Source organism: Pongo pygmaeus, chromosome 20 (genome assembly GCF_028885625.2).
Source record: "Pongo pygmaeus isolate AG05252 chromosome 20, NHGRI_mPonPyg2-v2.0_pri, whole genome shotgun sequence".
Classification (NCBI taxonomy): domain Eukaryota; kingdom Metazoa; phylum Chordata; class Mammalia; order Primates; family Hominidae; genus Pongo; species Pongo pygmaeus.
The window spans coordinates 50,356,202-50,378,406 of NC_072393.2; the positions used below are offsets into that span (position 1 = coordinate 50,356,202).

Consider the following 22,205-nt stretch of genomic DNA (forward strand, 5'->3'; position numbering starts at 1 on the left):
AACATGGTGAAACCCCATCTCTACTAAAAATACAAAAAATTAGCTGGGTGTGGCAGGCACCTGTAGTCCCAGCTACTCAGGAGGCTGAGGCAGGAGGATGGCATAAACCCTGGAGGCAGAGCTTGCAGTAAGCCAAGATCGCACCACCGCACTCCAGCCTGGGTGACAGAGCGAGACTCTGTCTCAAAAAAAAGACTAATAGTGTATGATTCCATTTATGTGACTCAGAGAAGTCAAATGCATAGAGACACAAAGTATAGTGGTTGCCAGTGGCAGGGAGGAGGGGAAAATTGAGGGTTGCTGTTGAATGAGATAGAGTTTTAGTTTTCCAAGATAAAATGAGTTTTGGAGATTGGTTTTACAACAATGTAAATGTACTTAACGCTACTGAGCTATACACTTAAAAATGGTTAAGATGGTAAATTTTATGTTATGTATATTTCACCAGAAAAAAAATTGTAAAAAGCCGAAAGCATTCCAGGTAGCTCTAGTTTGCCTGTAAGATTAAGAGACATTTATTTCCATCAAAAACCAAGGATCTGAAAGTAACCAATTTACAAGCTCACAACTTAGCCTGACAGTCTAACTGATGCTGGCACAAGACAAGAGACTCCTGGCTCTGAGACAAAGGACTTTATTAGTCACAACCACAGCAGTAGCCAGAGTGTCATCCTTTGCAATGGTTTTTGGCACTCTAATCCCATAGAGTGACATGGAAGGCCAGGTGCTGCTTGCATACCTAGTGGGCTGCGTTGTAGGAATAGAACCCTAAGCTTAGGAAACCTGAATCTTTTATGATAGGCAGTGGGAACAAAACCACTGCCCTTCACCCCAGAGGGAGATACTGTCTTCACTGGAGTGGGCCATAAACAAATCTACTGCTCCAGAGGGAGACACTATATTTTTGTTCCCTAACATGCACCTTTGAAAAGACAGTGGGGAACAAAGGTGACCAGTGTCTCTACTCAAAGACGTGCAGAAAAAGAGAAGTAGATATTTAAGTAACCATAATGTCTGCAGAAAAATAAAAGAAAAAAATAAGAGAAGTAGATACAGAGAATGAGTGGGTAATGAGGAATAATAACTAATATTACATTCTACTTCAAAGCCAATTGACTTCAGAAGAAAAAGGCCAATTCTGGGGTTACATCTCCTTTGTGAGTGGTATGCTAATAAATGTTTAATAAATGGCTCTCCAGAAAGAAACATATGTACATTATGTAAGTTTACTATAAATTTTACTAATATAGAATGTTTTTAGAACACAATTTATAAACAATAATAAAATATGCAATACTCTTTATTTATTATAAATTACAAATTTAGAAAACCATGTTGAATGAAAAAAAGCCAAACGCAAGAGTATATTACAGTATGATTTCATTTATATAAAGTTCAAGTATAGGCAAAACCAACCTATGGTGATACAAACCAAAACAGTGATTATATCCTTTTTTGGAAAGAAATGAAGGGAAAGGGGCACAAGGGAACTTTTTGGGGTAAAGAAAATGTTTAACATCTTGAATGGGCATTATTTACAAGGATATATACATTTGTTAAAACTTAAATGTAGTTAAATTCTGCACTTTATGTAAATTATACCTGAAAAAAAAAGACAAGACAGATCAGACACCTTCGGTAGCTGTTATTATGCTTCTATGGGCAGTCTAGTGGAGGCATAGCCACTGGTCCCAGTCTGCCAGCTGCATGCTATTTGTATTTATTGCCTGTAGTTGTATGAGGAACTAGTGTTAAGTAGCCAGTGAACCCAGCATCAGTTGTTAAAATGACTGTTATTTCTCCAACATATTTCAAGGCTGATAAACTAACTCACTGTATACATGTGGATCTGTTTTTGGACTCCCAATTCTTTTCCATTGATCTATTTTTTCTCTCCTGAGCGAATACTACACTGTATTAATTATAGAAAATTTATAATAAATGTTGATCTCTGGTAGTGTAAGTCCACCAGTGTTGCTCTTCATCAAGTTTTATCATCACACATAAGGGACTTTTTTTTTTTTTTTTTTTTTTTTTTTTTTTGAGACAGAGTCTCGCACTGTCGCCTGGGCTGGAGTGCAGTGGTGTGATCTCGGCTCATTGCAACCTCCACCTCCTGGGCTCAAGCGATTCTCCTGCCTCAGCCTCCTGAGTAGCTGGGATTACAGGTGCCTGCCATTATGCCCAGCTAATTTTTTGTATTTTTAGTAGAGAGGGAGTTTCACTATGTTGGCCAGGCTGGTCTCAAACTCCTGATCTCGTGATTCACCCATCTTGGCCTCCCAAAGTGCTTGGATTAGGACTAAGTTTTATAGGGAAAACATATAAGCTAAGGGTCTGGAAGAGAAGGCACAGGACCACAATTTCTCATACCACTTGAAGAAGCACCAGGGCCTGGGTGAAGCAGGAGATAGACCACACCTCACCACTATGTTTTTATCCTTCTTAAAGAGCAATTGTGAAGGCATCCATGTTGGTGAGGGAACAAATTGACTATGCAGGTAATCTGGACTACTTAACTAAAGCAGACAATCTGGCTTTAGTTGTCAGATCAAGTGACTAATTGATCTGACAAATTGACTAAAGCAGACAATCTGGCTTTAGTTGTCAAGAGCTTCACAGAAGTTGCGTGAGAAAGCCAGGTTCTAACACCTCCCATTAGAAAGGGAAAGCCACTGGGAAGTTGAGCTCATGTAAAGCCCTTCCCACTGAAGAGTGTGGGAGTCTGAGGCCCCAGATAGCTCCTCACCTAGGCATCCCAAAGGGAACTCCCAGAATTACCTTTGGACAATTCTGGTCATTGCACACAATTGTTATTATGAATGAAACATTTTGGCTACATTTTATAAAAGACTCTTACATAGTAATGCTATTAATTTTCATGTGCCAATTTCGTGTGAAACCAATTTGTTGACCTGATAATTTTAAAACAGCCTTCAATTGGTCAAATTTTACAGGCGGATTTAAATTTTATAAGTAAATAACATTATTCTCTAGCATAAAAATAGTACCTTCCTTTTCCTTCCAATGATTATGTCTCAACATTTTTTATCTTGTCTTAATCCCACCCCATGAATCTGGGCCAGTGTTGTGACTTGCTTTAACCATTAGAATGTGGTGAAAGTATCATTGAGCCTGTTCCCTGATGAGGCCTTAAGAGATCACAGCTTTTGCTCTTGAAACCCTGGTACTATGGGACCAACCCTCGATTGGTCCTCTGGAGGATGAGAGACCATGATGACAGAGAGAACTTCGTTGTCTCATCTATGACCATCATAAAACAGCCAGGCCCAGATAAGCCATCAGCTGAATGCAGATGCATGTACAAAGCCCAGTTAAGATAATCTAGCATGTCCCACACCAGAACTGCCCAGCTAAGGCCAACTGAACTTGCCAACTCACACATCATGAGCTAAATAAATTTGTATTTAGAGCTACTCAGTTCTTGTGTGTGTTATGAGGCAGAAGCTGATAAGCATATTTAGGATAAATTATACATGAGCAGAGTCTGTTACGCTTTTATCAAATCATTGGATTTGACGTGCTCAAATTTATTTAGGATCTCTGCATCTACATTTGTAAATGAGATTGGCTCCTACTGATTGGGAGCTATACTAATTTCTGCTTTTTCCATGCTGCTTTGCTACAAAAGTAAACAATTTTATGAAGTAGGGAGACATTCCTGTTAACATCATATATTTAAAAAGCTTAATGTGATATGCAAGGGCTGCTCCTGGCCAAACTGGAGGATTGCCTGGGACACCTCCACCAAGGCTGAGGGCTGATTCTGTCATGAAGGAATGTTGCACCTATTCTGAACCCCAAAAGCTTCCTGGGATAATGTGCATCCTGGATTTTTTCTCTAATCTACTGTTTGCAAGTAGGAGGACTGTAGTATGTGGTGGACATGGACAATAATATGTGGACATTTTTATAGGTCTAGATCATTGTTGATGGGGCCATGTTATTCCATTATATGGGATGCCCTAATTTACTTAATCTCTTATACATGAAGCTTCAGGTTGTTTACAGTCTTCTTATTGCAAAATTCTTAGAACATATTTCTTTCTGAAACCATATTTTCCCACTCATATAATTACATCCTAAAAATACATTCTGAGAAGCAGGATCATTGGCTCAAAGACAATGCACATTGTACATCTGATACATATAGACAAGATCCTCTCCAGCAACTTTATACCTGTTTTTTCCCCCACCAACTTATGTAAGAACACTCATTTCCTCATTTCTACTGACACAGAATTTTAAAAATATTTCACTATTATCCACCTGATCAGTAAGAAAATGACACTTCAGGGATGGTTTTATTTGCACTTGAATGGCTGTTCTGTTTACAAACTATAAGTAGCAGGAAAATGTAATGCAAGGAAAACTAGGAATAAATCATGATCCAAATGAAGAAATCTATAAGTCAATTAAAACAAAAAAGGACTTTTTTTTGAAGAAAAAAAAAAAGACATTTTGGGATGAGTGCAGTGGCCCAAACCTGTAATCCCTGCACTTTGGGAAGCTGAGGTAGGAGGATCGCTTGAAACAAGAAGTTTGAGACTAACCTCGGCAACAAAGCAAGATCCCATCTCTACAAGTAAATTTTTTAAAGAAAACATTAGCTGAACACAGTGGTGTATGTCTGTAGTCCCAGCTACTCAGGAGGCTGAGGCAGGAGGATCACTTGAGCCCAGGAGTTCAAGGCTTCAGCGAGCCATGATCAGGCCACTGCACTCCAGCCACCTGGGTGACACAGCAAGATCCTGTTTCAAAAAAAAAAAGCAAAGAGATCTCTCTCAAATTCATCTATTATCCCCACTTAAATGACAAATTTGGGGGGAAACTGACAGAAAGAGCACCCTTTAAAAACCCATTATTATACAGGTCTGCTGAGAAGAAGACTGCATCAGTCTGCAATGAACACTGTTGGTTTTTTACATGTTGTTGCTCACTTTAGTAAATGTTGGTTTTATTCAATTAATTTTATTAAGACTAACCACAGAACACCTATTGTAGTTAATTTTTAATCATATTTAAGGTGTGAGCTGACAAACCTATTCAGCATCCCACATTATAGAGTTTCTCTATTATATGAGATTTCTTACGTCTGTGGGTTATACTTTTCAGTAAAGTTTTACCACAGCTATATCATCTGGAATATTTCTCTTTGGTGTACACACCAATGAATGAAGGTTATCACTGAAGAAGTCCCATCCATACCATTTTAGATGGTTGCACTGCCACATCAAGCCTTAAAGATTTAAAAGTTTTGAACTGTGAATTATAATGTTACTTCTGTATGTGGACTACAATGACAATGAAACATATTGCTATAAAATCCCCCCATGCTAGTCAGGATAGCCTAGGCAATGCTTCAGTAACAAATAAACCACCAAAAATCTCAGTGGTGAGGCACAATGAATTTTTATTTCTTACTCTAAAAAGAAATCCAACACAGATGAGATAGTGACCTTCTATCAACCCAGTCTGGAATAAGCAGCCTCCAAGGTCACCTCGGCAGGGATAGAGAAGCCTGAGGATGTTTGTAAAGGCTAGACCTGAAAGTGGCTTATATCACTTTTGCTCACACTCCATTGGCTAGCACTCAATCACATGGGCACACTCTTAACTGCAAGGGTTACTGGGAAATAGCCTTCTTATTTGCAAGGAAATGGAACCAGTGTGATAAACACAGCACTGCCTCTGCCACACCCTTCAAATGCCTCTTCTATGGAGCTTCTTGCCTGTATAGAGAATCTCATGGAAAACCTGGGTACTAATGTTCTTTCATAGTAAGAGCATGGGTTTCATTTCTGAGCACACTTTTGAATGTTCTTCATACAGAGAGTATTTTTCTATTGGAGACTAAAAAAAAATCTAAAGACGTTGCCTGAACTGAAGACCTTACCATAATCATCCCAATTAGAATTTCCTTCCTGGACACACCCTTTAATGGAAATTTGACCTCTAACTACAACCACTACCACAAACCACCCATTTGTCAAGAGTAACCTACTTTGCCACTGTAGCATACAGCAGTTGATGGGAGTTTCACAGAAGTTCTTGAAATCCACAATCCTTGCCTGGCACACTCTAGTGCTGCAGGCTGACGTTATCGATGGCAGTGTGCCTGTCTTTTGCTCCCCCAGCCCTCCCACAGGCTGAGTAAGCCTCTATCATCTGGAATACAGTGTGGCTCCTGTTTTACTAATTTAACCCTGACTTACTACGTTTATAATGTTTCTCTCTGCTCATGTAGTCTTTGATGAGTCAGAAGGTCCTTGCCACGCTCACAATGTGTGTACTGTGTCTCATCTATATGCACTCTCTGATGGGCAAGGAGGTAAGAATTACGACTGAAGCCCTTACCACATGCCTTACACTTATAGGGCCTCTCTCCTGTGTGGACTCTGAGATGAACATGAAGATCTGAATTCCGACTGAAGCCTTTACCACACTCATCACATTTATATGGTTTCTCTCTGGTGTGATCTCTTTGATGTAAGTGAAAATAAGAACTGTAACTAAAGCACTTTCCACACACTTCGCATTTATATGGTTTTTCTCCAGTGTGAACTCTCTGATGAGTGTGAAGAACAGAGCTATACGCAAAATCCTTTCCACACACATTGCATTTGTATGGTTTCTCCCCTGTGTGGACTCTCTGGTGAATGTGAAGGTGTGTACTTTGGCTGAAGCCCTTTCCACACTCACCACACCTATAAGGTTTCTCCCCTGTGTGAAACCTCCAGTGGACTTGAAGAACAGAGCTTGAACTAAAGCACTTGCCACACTCACTGCATTTGTAGGGCTTCTCTCCAGTGTGGACTCTCTGATGGACAAGAAGGTTGGAGCTCTGATCAAAGCCCTTCCCACACTCTTCACATTTATAGGGCTTTTTCCCTGTGTGTACTCCCTGATGAATACAAAGAAGTGACCTAAATCCAAACCCCTTCCCACATATGTTGCATTTGTAGGGCATCGCCCCTGTGTGGACTCGATGATGGTTGTGAAGGGAAGAGTTGCGCCTGAAGCCCTTGCCACATTCTTTACATTTGTAGGGTTTGTCTCCTGAGGGGACTTTCTGATATCTGGGAAGGTCTGAGCTCTGTTTGCAGCCCGTAGGCCATTCGTGGAATTCATAGGGAGTCTCGCCTGCGTGGGTTTTACAATGAATGATAAGATCTTGGCTCTGACTAAAGTTCTTTCCATACTGGTCACATTTATAAGATTTTTCTCCTAGGTGAGTGCTGTGATGGAAATGAGGATCTGTATCATCTGCAAAGGCCATCCCACAGTTATTACATGTGAAAGGCTGTGGTAATACATGGGCCACATTATGTTGTTCAACTGTTGATTTCATACCCAAGTTTTTCCCACAGTTGGGGTGTCTACCAGGGTCCTCTCCTTTACATTCTTGGGACACATGATGATCACATGAGGTCCAATTGAGGCTGTCATCATGCCGAGCAGGTCTGTACAATTTCTCTTCCATGTAAATTCCCTTATATCTTCCCTGAGAGTTCTGGGGCTCGGTCATTATGTTGGCTTTCCTCCACAATTCTGGGGTAAGAACCTGTGTCAGGCTTTGCCATGCTGTGGTATCTTGATTTTTGATAATGGCATTTACTACATAGTTTTCGTTTTCAGAAATCTGAAGAGACATGCCTGCCCACTCTTCACTGAGGGAAACATCTTCTAAATGTGGGGAACACTGTTCTTGAAGGTTCATGATATAATCCTGACTCACAGTTAAATCCTGGATCCTTTGTTTCCAAATCTGCCAGCAATGAAGCAGTTCTTGAGAAAGGTAACTTAACCCCTTTGCCTGAAGATTCAAAATGTTGTTTTTAATCCCGTCTTCTAGGAAAAGAAAGAGAATTTGGCTAAGAGAACAAATCAATCATCTGTCCAGAGGTTTTGAGAAAATGAAATATGATGGGATGGGAAGTTGTCCCTGGCTTCTACTGACATGTGAAACAATTAGAGCCACGTAATTCTAACCTGTGAACTGCCAATTAGAAATCAAGTGTTGTAGGGAAATTAAGAGAAATCTTGGCCAGGTGCAGTGGCTCATACCTGTAATAGCAACACTTTGAGAGGCTGAGGTGGGAGGATCACTCAAGCTCAGGAGATCAAGACCAGGCTGGGCAATATGGTGAGATCCCATCTCTACAAAAAATTAAAAATTGGCTCAGTTTTGCCTATGATCCCAGCTACTTGGAAATCTGAGGTTGGAGGATTTCTTAATGCTGGGAGACAGAGGCTTCAATGAACCAAGATTGTGCCACTGCACTCCAGCCTAGGTGACAGAGCAAGACCTTTCCACCCCTATACTGCAAAAAGGAATAAAAGGAAATCTTAGGAAAAATTTATGAAGGAAGAAATTCACCTCCCTGCTATAAGAGTAGTCGATAAAAAGCCTTTAATAATCTTGCTACAAAAGGTATGGGAAAGGCTCCCATTTTATGTAGTGTATGTGTGTATATAAATAATACATATTGATGGAGTGTTTTTTATATGTTGGGCAGAGTAAGGGACACAAAGGGTCACAAGAGGTTTCAGAAACAAGCAACAAGTCCTATCTTCTGATAACTTCCCTTCCTTCACATCACTGTCATATGGAGGACTATCGTGTATGTTTGTGTACCACCTGCACAACTGTACATGGTGAGCCTTAAGGGGATGGGGATAAAAAGGCAACGGGGATTGAAATGGGGTAAACATTGTGAAATATGGTCCCGGCGTTGTGCGGGGATGCATATGTAAACCTCTGAGACAAGCTTTAAGAGACATCCTTTTTATTTTCCCCGAGGTTCTTTGTCTTCATGAAAAGACAGAGACCACTCAGTTGTCTCTGGACTGTTGTCTCTATCTGTTATTCCTACAACTGATTGTAGGAAATGGATCCTACAATCCATTTCCTTAGGTTCTGCCCTTTTAAGTTATCGCAGAATCTCAAACAGCCATGACTATGAGAATGGGGAACAGATACTGTGGCACTGTCAATGGCCTGGCACCCAGGGAAGCAAGACTGTGGTATATTAAAAAAAGGGGGCTGAGGCAGAAGAGGGAAGAGGATGATCATATTCTTGGGATCCTAAGATGGGTTTCAAAATGGCATGAATATCATGGTCAAGTCCCACTGGATACTGCTTCTGGCTCAAGGTCTTTTCTGCATTGTTTTATTGAAAGTGACTTTAGTTTATAAGATAGTATCAGGGAAAGGGAGACCATGAGCTGCCCTGAATAGGGTTTAAGCAGTGGTTTCCCAATTTTCTTATTGTAACCCACAGTAAAATCAGCATTGTGACTCAGTAGGAATAGGCACGAACATCAACACAGACTGCTCACTAAAACAGAAGTTTTATCAGCTGATACTTACATACGATGTGCAATGCACTTTGATAAATTCTTTTGTATTCTGTTCTATTAATCTATTTTGCTTTTTAAAAACTGCTAGTTATGACACAGTAGTTTGAGTTCAGGTATCACCAAGAGGGTTTTATCCTGCAGTTTGAGAAACAACTGCAGAGATATGCAGATTCATGCAAAAGGTCCTGTGTCTACAGTTTACACTTTGGTTTCACGAGGTTATTTATTAAAAACACAGGACCTAGGACCAGATTAGGAGGGTTCAAATCCTAGTTCTTCTTAGAAGCTGTGTGATCGTGGGCAAGTTATTAATTCTATGACTCAGTTGTTTCATCCATTGATATGGTTTGGCTGTGTCCCTACCGAACTCTCTTCTTGAATTGTAACTCCCATAATTCCCATGTGTTGTGTCCCATAATTCCCACATGTCAGAGCACCCACACACAGTGCCTACCAGGGCACTGCCTAGTGGAGCTGTGAGAAGAGGGCCACTGTCCTTCAGACCCCAGAATGCTAGATTCACTGACAGCTTGCACTGTGTGCCTGGAAAAGCCACAAACACTCAACACCAGCCCATGAAAGCAGCCAGAAGGGAGGCTATACTCTGCAGAGCCACAGGGGCGGAGCTGCCCAAGACCATGGAAACCCACCTCTTACATCAGCGTGATCAGGATGCAAGACATAGAGTCAAAAGAGATCACTTTTGAGCTTTAAGATTTGACTGCCCTGTTGGATTTCAGACTTGCATGGGGCATGTAGCCCCTTTGTTTTGACCAATTTCTCCCATTTGGAACAGCTGTATTTACACAATGCCTGTACCTGCACTGTATCTAGGAAGTAAATAACTTGTTTTTGATTTTACAGGCTCATAGACGGAAGAGACTTGGTTTGTCTCAGATGAGACAATGGACTGTGGACTTTCGAGTTAATGCTGAAATGAGTTAAGACTTTGTGGGACAGTTGGGAGGCATGACCGGCTTTTAAATGTAAGGACATAAGATTGGGAGGGGCCAGGGGTGGGATAATATGGTTTGGCTGTGTCCCCACCGAAATCTCATCTTGAATTGTAACTCCCACAATTCCCATGTGTCATGGGTAGGGGGTGATTGAATTATGGGGGCGGGTCTTTCCTGTGTTTTCTCATGATAGTGAATGAGTCTCATAAGATCTGATGGTTTTAAAAAGGGGAGTTTCCGGCTGGGCGTGGTGGCTCACATCTGTAATCTCAGCACTTTGGGAGGCTGAGGCAGGTGGATCACAAGGTCAAGAGATTGAGACCATCTCGGCCAACATGGTGAAACCCTGTCTCTACTAAAAATACAAAAATTAGCTGGGTGTGGTGGCGCATGCCTGTAGTCCCAGCTACTCGGGAGGCTGAGGCAGGAGAATTGCTTGAACTCAGGAAGTGGAGGTTGCAGTGAGCCAAGATAGCACCACTGCACTCCAGCCTGGCTACAGAGCCAGACTCCATCTCAAAAAAAAAAAAAAAAAAAAAAAAAAAAAAAAAAAAAAAGGGATTTCCCTGCAAAAGCTCTCTTCTCTTGTCTGCCACCATGTGAGACATGCCTTTCACCTTCCACCATGATTGTGAGGCCTCCCCAGGTACGTGGAACTGTAAGTCCAGTACACCTCTATCTTTTGTAAATTGCCCAGTCTTGGGTATGTCTTTATCAGCAGTGTTAAACAGAGTAATACATCCATAAAAGGGGGATAATAACAGTAACTATCTGTATTAGTCCATTCTCACGTTGCTAATAAAGACATACCCAAGACTGGGTAATTTATAAAGGAAAGAGGTTTAATTGACTCATAGTTCCATGTGGCTGGGGAGGCCTCACAATCATGGCAGAAGGTGAAGGAAGAGCAAAGGGACATCCTACATGGTGGCAGGCAAGGAGAAAGCCTGTGCAGCCTTTCTTAGCCTGTGCAGGAGAACACCCATTTATAAAACCATCAGATCTCATGAGACTTATTCACTCTCATGAGAACAGCACGAGAAAGACCCCTGCCCCATGATTCAGTTACCTCCTACCAGGCCCCTCCCACAACATGTGGGAATTATAGGAGCTACAATTCAAGATGAGACTTGGGTAGGGAAATAGCCAAACCAAATCTCTATCTCATAAACTAAACTTAGGTAACACATAACTGTATATGAACCTCTGAGAAATGAAAAGGAGGTTAGATATTTATCAAAAAGTAATCAAATAAGCCAACACTTAGATTACACTTACTACATACCAGTAAGTGTTGGCTATTGTAACTGCCAACCAAACCAAAGTTCTCCCTTGGTTCCTTTAACACTGGTTTATCCAAAACATTGGATAAACATTGATTTTTCTCCAGAAGTAACCAATAGATCAAGGCCCTTGGTGATGTGTGAATTTTTTAAGTCTCATTCTGAGAAATATGAGGAAAGAATGAGAGCCTAAATGTGTGAGTAGGGGAGGGAGGGGTTACTACCTGCATTGAATGCCCACAGGCCAGGGATATGAGATTTGGGGAGAGCTCCCTCACAAACCCATCACAAGGGGCCAGATCCTCTCATATTGATCTGTAAAAGCTCATTAACTGTAGGGTTCTAACCTGCACATGCATCTCTTAGGAGTTTTCTTTCCAGTGGCCAAAGTTTCTCTTTGTGATCTAACTGGAATATTCTATCTGGTTTGAAATGATGATTTGAGGAAACAGGTCCAGTGGTCTGATGCTCAGTTACTCACTCACTGAGATGAGGTTCCTGAAGTTTTCCAGCATCACATCTTGGTACAGGTTTATCTGGGCTTTATCCAATAGTGCCAGCTCTTCGTTGGTGAAGACAACAGCCACGTCCTTGAATGTCACCCTTTCCTAAAACATCAACCACATGCCATGTCAATCATCCACACAAATGACTGGTCTTAGTCTGTTTGGGCTGCCTTAATAAAATACCACAGTCTGATTAGATTAAACAAAATAAACTTATTTCTTACGGTCCTGGAGGTTGGAAAGTCTAAGATCAAGTACCACCAAGATAGGTTTCATTCAGGTTTCTTCTCTTGGCTTGTAGACAGCTGTGCTCTCACTGTGTCCTGACATTGCAGAGGGAGAATGAGAGCAAGCTCTGTTGAGGCTATCATAAGGACACTAATCCTATTGGATCAGATATTCCCAAAGGACAATATTAATCAAATTATAAAATATGGCCCAGGAAATAGGCACAGATGAATCTATACTAAGGTGTTGTGCCGATACACAAGTCTAGTAGCGTTCCATGAGTTCATTTCTCATCACACACCAAGATTTGGTATTTTCACTTTTTCATGGCAGATTAATCTATTTGTATAATGTTAAAAGGAACTAAGAAGACAGGGTAACTAAAAGCATTGGCTCCTAGATTCAAAAAACACAAAAGAGAAAAGAGAGGTTATTAGGATAATTAAGAACACTTGGATATCAACTAGGTAATAAAAAATAGTGGTATCAATGTGAAATTTCTTGAGTATGTTAGCAGTAATGTGGAAATATAAGAAGATGCTCTTATTCTTAGGAGATACAAGCTAAAATATTTAGGGATGAATTATAGTAATGCCTGCAATTTATCCACAACTGGGTCAATCAAATAAAATATAGATATGTGTGTGTATATATGTATATTATACATATGTTTGTGGGTGATTGTTAACAATTAGTGAATCTAGGTGAAGATTACACATTCTATTCTTTCATTTTCTTGATAAATTGAAATTTCTCAAAATAAAAGGATGCAGGTAATCATCTGGTAATAATAACCATCTCCTCATGTGTCTTTTGGCTGCATAAATGTCTTCTTTGGAGAAGTGTCTGTTCATATCCTTCACCCACTTTTTGATGGGGTTGTTTGTTTTTTTCTTGTAAATTTGTTTGAGTTCATTGCAGATTCTGGATATTAGCCCTTTGTCAGATGAGTAGATTGCAAACATTTTCTCCCATTCTGTAGGTTGCCTGTTCACTCTGATGGTAGTTTCTTTTGCTGTGCAGAAGCTCTTTAGTTTAATTAGATCCCATTTGTCAATTTTGGCTTTTGTTGCATCATCACTGGCCATCACAGAAATGCAAATCAAAACCACAATGAGATACCATCTCACACCAGTTAGAATGGCAATCATTAAAAAGTCAGGAAACAACAGGTGCTGGAGAGGATGTGGAAAAATAGGAACACTTATACACTGTTGGTGGGACTGTAAACTAGTTCAACCCTTGTGGAAGTCAGTGTGGCGATTCCTCAGGGATCTAGAACTAGAAATACCATTTGACCCAGCAATCCCATTACTGGGTATATACCCAAAGGATTATAAATCATATTGCTATAAAGACACATGCACATGTATGTTTATTGCAGCACTATTCACAATAGCAAAGACTTGGAACCAAGCCAAATGTCCAACAACGATAGACTGGATTAAGAAAATGTGGCATATATACACCATGGAATACTATGCAGCCATAAAAAATGATGAGTTCATGTCCTTTGTAGGGACATGGATGAAACTGGAAACCATCATTCTCAGCAAACTATTGAAAGGACAAAAAACCAAACACTGCATGTTCTCACTCATAGGTGGGAATTGAACAATGAGAACACATGGACACAGGAAGGAGAACATCACACACTGGGCCCTGTTGTGGGGTGGGGGGAGAGGGGAGGGATAGCATTATGAGATATACCTAATGTTAAATGACGAGTTAATGGGTGCAGCACACCAACATGGCACATGTATACATATGTAACTAACCTGCAGGTTGTGCCCATGTACCCTAAAACTTAAAGTATAATAATAAAAAAAAGAAGTACTGAAATAACCTATTGGGTATTATGCTGATTACCTGGGTGACAAAATTTTACACTAAAACCCCACAACACACAATTTACCCACGTAACAAACCTGCACATGTATCCCTTTAATCTAAAATAAAAGTTGGAAAGAAGAAAAGAAAATTAAAAATAAAAATTAAAAAAAAAAACATTTCCTCATCCAGAAACCAATTTTTACATAAAATATTTCTATGGCTGCATATATCACACTGCTCAGAGTTAAGTATTTATAGATATGTTCTCTCAATTGACTCTGCATCTGTAAATAAAGCAGAAGTTTCAAACGAAAGTTGTAAGCAGTTACAAAGGACTTCACAAGAATATGTTACTAACAATTGTCCAATTACCAAAATCTGACAATGATTAAAAACAAAATCTAGGGGAGTCAGCATGGTTGTCCTAATAGCACCACTCTCTCAGTAACACTACTGTATGCCTTCTTCTGTGGGAGGCAACAAAATTGAATTGGAGATAATCCTTCAGGAAATACAGATACACTGAAGCCTACTTGGGGTGTTCCAATGTAGGAAGAAGGGGTTAGGAATAGAGGTTAACCCAGCCTACTCCCCATTCTCCCTTCTCTGCCTCAACTATAGAGCCTGGGAAAACAAAACACTCATTTCTCCACCACCCTTGTAGCTGGATGGATCCCTTGTAGGAATCCTACGCAGCGATTGTCATAGGATGCCGATACAAGGACAGCCCCAAAATATTAAGAAACCAAATTTATAAACGAATAAACACATGCAAAAATCTTTAAATCTTTTCCTCTATGAAGTATTCTCGTATAACCATCTATGAAGTATTCTTGTAAAACCTTGAACCTGAATCTACTCCAGCATCTGGTGCTTCCACTTAAGAGAAATACTGTGCATAGAGTAACACATTGAAAGACACCAAAAGGAAGCAAACAAATGCATTCCAAATGTAGGAAACAACACAGGACACCAAACTTGGTTTCTACAACAAGTCAATAGCAGGAGAGAATAAAGTAGAGGGGCAGATTTCTCTAGATTAAAAGAGATTATGAGATACAACAACCAACTATCTGATAGTATAGACGTTGTTAAGATCCCGTTTGAATAAACCAACTGTTAAAAAATTTTTTGAGATAATCAGGGAAATTTGATTATTGTCTGGGTATTAGATAATACCAAATAATTATTGATTATCTCATTAGTCCATTTTTAAGGAAATATATACTGAAATACATAGAGAATGTGGTAAGTTAGATTGTTGTTTAGAAATATCCTCTTCCATGCTCACCAATCCCATTAAAGGACCGGAGTGTGTTTCCTTACCCCTTTAGTTTTGACTTGGCAATGTAACCTGCTCTGGCTACCAAAATGAAGCAGAAGTGATAATGTGCCAGTTCTAAGCCTGGGCCTTGACAGATTTCACTTGTCCACTTGCTCTCTTGTGCCTCTGTCTTCACTATGAGGACACACCCAAGCTAACCAAAACCAGCAGAGTGCTACCAAATATTCATGGCATTGGCTTTAGGTCCAGGCCATAACCATTGAGGACACTGTTACAGGAGGCTGGAAAAATGGTGACCTGGGTGATGCAGTGGTGAATATTTGGTAAACTGTTGCTGTAATTTAGAAGATAGAAAATGTACCCAATGAATTTTGGACTTGGGAAAGATGGTTTCCAGGCAGAAGGATAAAAGTGTGAGCTCATTCATTTTAGTTGCATATATAATAAGGTACTATACAAAAGTGATGTGCTCAGAGAAAAACCAATACAGTGTAAAATAACATGCCCCTTTAAAATACTTTGGGAAAGAAAAAACTGAAAAAGAGATTAAGCAAATCTCTTTGGTGAAAAGTTAATTGTTGAAACTGCATGATGGGTACTGCAAATGGAGGATCATAATACCATTTGCTCTTTTTGTGTATTTTCATAATTAATTTTTTTCATGATTAAAAGAAAATCCTTCTGCCACACTGTGATGGTCTTTCTAATGTGGCAACTTGGCTAAGCTACAGTCCTCAGTTATTGAATCAAACACTAATCTAGGTATGGCTATGAAGATAATTTGTAGATGTGATTAAAGTCCGTAATCAGTTGACTTTAAGGGAGATTATTCTAACTAATCTGAGTATGTCTGATTCAATAAACTGAAAGGTCTTATGAGCAGAGCTGAGGCTTCCCTGGGAGGGGGAGAAATTCCACCCACAGACAGTAGCTTCAGTCTGTGCCCAAGAGTTCCGGCCCACCCTTCCTGAGGGGCTGCCCTGTGGATTTTGGTCTTGCCTAGTTAGCCCCCATAATCATATAAGTCAATTCCTTATGATAAATCTCTTAATATATATCTCTTACTGGTTCTGCCTTGCTAGTTGAACTCTGACCAATACATACTCATTCAAATCTTGCTACTTATTGAACGAGACCAGTCACATTTAGAGTATGGTCATGTATATGCTGCCCATGCACTCAGATGCTGCGGCAACACCAAACGGCTATAAAAGTTTCTGAACTTACTCTTGATTCTTTTTCCCTCATGGGGCAGTGATAAGCAGTTCATGGACTGGTACTGGTACATGAACTACACTTAGAGTAGCACCAAAGTAGACATCTTGAAATCTGTGAGTTTGTTTCTTCACTTCTATAAAGGGAATCAAACCACCTGCCTCACAAAGTCATTATGAGCAAGATAAAGTACCTAATACATAGTAGTCACTCAAAAAATGCTGACCTCCTTTCAGTCACTCAAAAAATGCTGACCTCCTTTTAGAAAACAGAAGTGTCTGGTTCCTCAGAATGAACAGCATATTTAAGGACAAAGAAACCCTTAACTTACCTGGAACTTAATCATGCCGTCTTCCTTTTGGAAAGCGCAGGATTCTGGAAAAGCAGAACTGCAAAGAAGAAAGAATCCATGAGATCATGGGTTCAACAAGTTGTGAATGAACATTGGTTCCTTCCTTATCTGTACAAGTTTCTCACAATTTCTCCTCTGTCTAGATGTCGTCTCTTCTCGCTCTGAACAGACTGAACTCCCACCTCCTCAAGACTTCCCTAGATTTGTCCCCAGTCCCTCAATCTCAGACCACTGTGTAACTCCTATCTCTCTCCTGAAGCTTTTGGGTCAAAACTTGCACATTCTTTTCCTTTTCTGAGACTTGTGAATGAACTGACATAATCTACATCTGAATTATGCTGGAAGAGGCTCCAGAATTGCTGAGTAAGGGAGCAATCTCAGGGCTGGGCACAGTGGCTCACACCTGTAATCCCAGCACTCTGGGAACCCGAGACGGGTGGATCACTTGAGGCCAGGAGTTCGATACCAGCCTGGCCAACATGGTGAAACCCTGTCTCTACTACAAATACAAAATTAGCTGGGCGTGGTGGTGGGGCGCCTGTAATCCCAGCTACTCAGGAGGCTGAGGCAGGACAATCACTTGAACCTGGGAGGCAGAGGCTGCAGTGAGCTGTGATTGCACCACTGCACTCCAGCCTGGGCAACAGAGACAGACTTTGTCACAAAAGAAAAAAAAAAAACAGAGGAAAAAAAAAGAGTGCAATCTCAGGATGACAGGGACCTTCTGCTATTTCTACTTTCACATGCCAGACTTGATCTTGTATGGCCAGGCCTGTGGTCTAAGAACTTGCGGTTAGACAAGATATACAAATTAAATCCCAATTTTTATTATTATGTTAATCAATAATACAGATTTTTAAACATGTACACCTTGACTCTTGTCTTCCTAAACTCTCTCTCCAGCACCCATTCTATCCCCTGCTTTTGCAAATATTGATGACACACCTATGACATATAAGACACATCCTCTGCTCTGGAAATGCTCACGGTATACTGAACTATACATGTTCTCAGACTGCAGGTAGACCAAAGTAGGTAGACAGAGGCCTTCTAAGCTTGCCACTTCATACACACTAAAGCCCCTTCCTGTTCTGCTTATATCAGTGGATTCCCTTGCCAGTTAGCTTCCAGCTGGGTTCAGCCAACAGGGAAAGCCAGCAAGAGATCCAGGGAAGGGACAAGAGTGAAGTCAGAATATTTATTCCCCCAGGTTTTTCCCTAGAGGTTGCTGTGGAATGGCTATGTTCCATATCCATTGACCAAAGGTCATGACCTCCATCAGGCAGCTGTCATCCCATAAATCTTTCTTCAGGTTTTAGCGACTGCCTCCTTCCTTAGCCCTTCAGTCCTAAAGTCAGTAAGTTACCCTGCTATCACTACCTCTGAAATATTGCAATATCCTTTGTTGATTACCACAGCCTGCCTACAACTTTATAGACTGTCCCTTTATTAAGCTCTTCTCAAATTACCCAATTTGAGTGTTCTGTTTATTTTTTATTGGGATTCCATCTGATAAACCCTGTAAACACAACTGCCTCTGGCCTTTGTGGAGAAACTTATTGTATAAAATTGCCACTTTAAGCACTGTGGAAACACCGAAGATTAAAAAATAAAAGCCCAGAGCCGCATTTATGCCTTCTCAGATAGTGCTTCTCACACTATCTGTGATAAAGCACTAGTTTTTAAATTATTACTGTTACTTTCAGTCTGTCACAGACTGACATTTTGGTAAGATACAGTAAAAAGAAATTACTGGAAAAAGGAAATTAAGAAGGTATGCAAATTAAAGCCCAATTGTTATTATTATGTTAATCAATAAGACAAAATTTTAAATATCTACACTCAAGTTCTCAAATTATCTGGTCACAGACCAATATCATTTATTGGCACTGGTCTGTGGGCTACCCTTTGAATTGCAGCTCACAGGGTTATAGAATCAGGTTAATAGAATATGAAATGTCTTTTTGGTAAGTCCTTGGACTCTTTTTCTCTCCTTTCCTACCTTTAAGAGACATCATTAATCACTTCTTATTTTGAGCTCCAACAAAGGCCAAAATAAGGAGTGTTCAACTCATTAGTACAGCATGAATTACATCATTTTACAATAGTTAAAACCTACCAAGAAAACACTCCTCCTTTCCCCTGTCAAAAAACTACAAATCCTAAAAATAAAAAATAAAAAAAAAATAACCAAGCTGTAGTCTTTTATCCACTGTACTCCCTAAGGACCTTATCATTTAACAAGCACTCAATCAATGTTTCTTAATATTAACAAATTCACAAATAGAATTGGCTTGGATATTATACATTAGACGCATATGCAAAGACATAAACTCACCCTCTACTTCCAGTACCTGTTCTCACTTAAGAGCCAATAATGGGACAGGTTTATTTTGAAGCACACATCACACATGCACTCACACATATATGGTTGGGGGTTTGGTTTCCTGAATTTCTGGCTTCAGACACTACCTGCCTGTATCAATTCAGGGCCGTGGCAGGAACCAGATGGCACATTCAAATTTGAGGGGAGTTTAATAAACAGACGGCTTACAATGGTGTTGGCTCGGGGTAAGGAAATCACACTGGATAAGGCTCTATCCTGGGAAGTGACAGGGAGGTGCCATTATAATATCTGGGCCTTAAGAGGTAAGGGGAGGGAGCAGTCCCTGGAGCCTGGAACTGAGAGGACTGTGTGGCCAGGGCCACCCAAACCATGACCTGTTGTTTAGAAGGGCAGCTAATCTGTGACAATCCTGCAGAGAGAGAACTGGGGGACAAGATACTCCAACTCACACTTCTTCCTCTCTCCAAACTTTCCTGTTGAGACATCCCATTGGCCAAAGACAAGCAAGGCCAGAAGGCAATGGCGGCCTTTCAGGGCAGACAGCAGGGTGGAAAAGGTGGGGAGCCAAAGGCATGGGACACATGGCACCTCAAGACTCTTGTTTTATCCCTATCTGCCAAAGTCCACACAGCTCTCTCACACAAATGCCTTTCTCATCCCTCACCCTGACAACTACTCTGATCTGAGGAATGCATCAGGAATGAGACCAGATGCCCATATCAACCTCTTCAGGGAATGAAGACCTAGAGGAAAAGTGCAGCTGAATCTGGAACTGCAATTGCCTAGAAACACGACCAGAAATGTAATAAATGCTGCTATTACACCTAAAATAATTAACACTAAATCTCTAACTTTATCAAATATACAGAGAGTTTTCAAACTTCAAATTTGTTGAGTGTAATTTAACAACTTATATTTGCTCATGTGCTTTATAATACTCAAAGTCCCTACTCCCTGGCTCACAGCGTGTGAGGTGAGAATGGAGTTAATAATTTGGGGCAGTTCTTTTCTTTTCTTTTTTTTTTTTTGAGACAGAGTCTCGCTCTGTCGCCCAGGCTGGAGTGCAGTGGCGCGATCTCAGCTCACTGCAAGCTCCGCCTCCCGGGTTCACGCCATTCTCCTGCCTCAGCCTCCCAAGTAGCTGGGACTACAGGCACCTGCCACCACGCCTGGCTAATTTTTTGTAATTGTTTTTTGTAGTAGAGACAGGGTTTCACCGTGTTAGCCAGGATGGTCTCGATTTCCTGACCTCGTGATCCGCCCACTTTGGCCTCCCAAAGTGCTGGGATTACAGGCATGAGGCACCGCGCCAGGCCTGGGACAGTTCTTTTCAAAATGTATTCGGTGACATTAAACTCCAGAGTTATTACAGTATTACAGTCTGAGTTGTTTCTTTATTGCCAGAAACCAGAACCTCTGCCTTGAAGTCAGAAATGCCCCAATGGAGACACAGCTGCCAAAATCCAGAGTTGAGACCCAAGACAACTCCCCATCCAAGAACCTAGGGGTGCTGAGCCAGAATCGCCCCCACCAAACTGAGCGAGAACAGCCCAAGCCATCCTCTATATCCAGAGACAAGCTGCTTAAGCAAATCCCTCATCCCATTCAGGGGTGCACAGCCCCAGCCATTACTTCCAAACCCTGAGCCAGCGCCCCTCTGCCCTCATTCAGAGATGCACATCCCAAGACTGACCCTAAGCTTCGACCCGAGGAGGCACAGCGCAAGTCGCTGTCACGAAACATGAAGATGCACTGTTTTGTCAAACCCAGGGCTGCTCCCCAAACCGAGCCCACGCTCTTCCCATCCTATCCCGGGTAGGTCGGGCCGCTGAACTTCCCTAGCCTACCCCACCTACGAGGCCTTATCATTGGTCACCAGTCCCCTCTTCCACTCCTCCTACTTCAGTCCACAGGGACGGGTCACAGCTGCACATCCTACACCCCTACTCCTGGGTACGCCTCCAAGAGGGGCGCGGTCCAGACGGGACTCACCCCAGCGTCCCAAACAAAGTCGCCCGCAGCGTGCGTCCGGTACCACGGCGCATGCACAAGGAGGACTATGGCCTACAATCCCCAGAAAGCCCCGCGCGCAGCATTGGCCATTCGCAAGGCTACCCTGGTGAAGGTAGCCTTTGACTTCCGTGCATTTGGAAGTCCTTTGACTTCCGTGCATTCGTCTAAAATAACGATAATCATAATAACGATAAAATAATGAAATGTTAAATAAATCCCTATCAACGATGAAAAGAAGAAGTTTCAATATTTTACTACTTGGAAATGGGCACTTTACCATTTTAGTGAAGACTTTTATAGGTTCTTATTTTGTAGTCATGTCTTTTAACGTTAAAACCACGAAATTTTCAATTAAAATTCACTTAAATATTTCCCTCCCCGCCCCCCACCATGTTTTGTTTCTGTTGATGAAGACTCTGGATAATCTACCCTTGCGATATAACACAGCCCAGTAATTTGTTTCCTAGTCTCAGAAGCAGCAGAAGGAATTAACAACTATTGTCTGAATCCTTAATAGGAGAATTGCAGGAATAGTGAGAGTGTCCTAAAAGAGACACATCACAACATAACAAGAAAACGCTGGAAGTTTTCAGATTCTTTTTGAAAATTTGCCCTTGTTGAGACTTAGGCTTTATTTTACTTCATGTTATTGCATTTAAGATTTAAGATTTCTATTAAAGAAAAATTTGGGTACCCTAATGGGGTAAGAAAATTGAATAAGAATTCCATTAGAGGCCCACAGTTTTAGCCTGGAGGAAAGCCCTGATAACGCGTGAGAACAATCTGTCTCCTAGGAATGGTCG

The 22,205-nt window shown here is 41.0% G+C and overlaps 1 protein-coding gene across 5 annotated transcripts; it reads right to left on the bottom strand.

Moving 5' to 3' along the window:
• Positions 1-5,414: 5,414 nt before the first annotated feature.
• ZNF285 (zinc finger protein 285) lies at positions 5,415-21,432 on the bottom strand. 5 transcript variants are annotated; one of them, XM_054463595.2, is made up of 4 exons: positions 21,382-21,432; positions 17,022-17,079; positions 12,105-12,231; positions 5,415-7,872 (listed from the first exon to the last, which is right to left on the bottom strand). In XM_054463595.2, exons 2-4 carry the CDS (start codon positions 17,034-17,036, stop codon positions 6,242-6,244), a joined length of 1,773 nt encoding a protein of 590 aa, XP_054319570.2. In that variant the 5' UTR covers positions 17,037-17,079; positions 21,382-21,432; the 3' UTR covers positions 5,415-6,241. The 5 variants fall into 5 exon arrangements, with proteins under 5 accessions (XP_054319570.2, XP_054319572.2, XP_063514181.1 ...); XM_054463597.2 differs by having other exon boundaries at positions 21,291-21,384; XM_063658111.1 differs by lacking the exon at positions 21,382-21,432 and adding an exon at positions 21,083-21,352.
• Positions 21,433-22,205: the final 773 nt, after the last annotated feature.

What these genes read in the sequence shown, in the direction of transcription:
- ZNF285 (XM_063658111.1), bottom strand. Translation starts at nt 21,132, where the DNA reads ATGTTTCGTGACAGCGACTTGCGCTGTGCCTCCTCGGGTCGAAGCTTA. An exon ending in TCCTCGGGTCGAAGCTTAGG is followed by an intron (nt 17,080 to 21,082) that starts GTCAGTCTTGGG and finishes TCTTCTTTGCAG; the next exon opens with TTCTGCTTTTCCAGAATCCT. An exon ending in CAGGAACCTCATCTCAGTGA is followed by an intron (nt 7,873 to 12,104) that starts GTGAGTAACTGA and finishes TTCTTTTCCTAG; the next exon opens with AAGACGGGATTAAAAACAAC.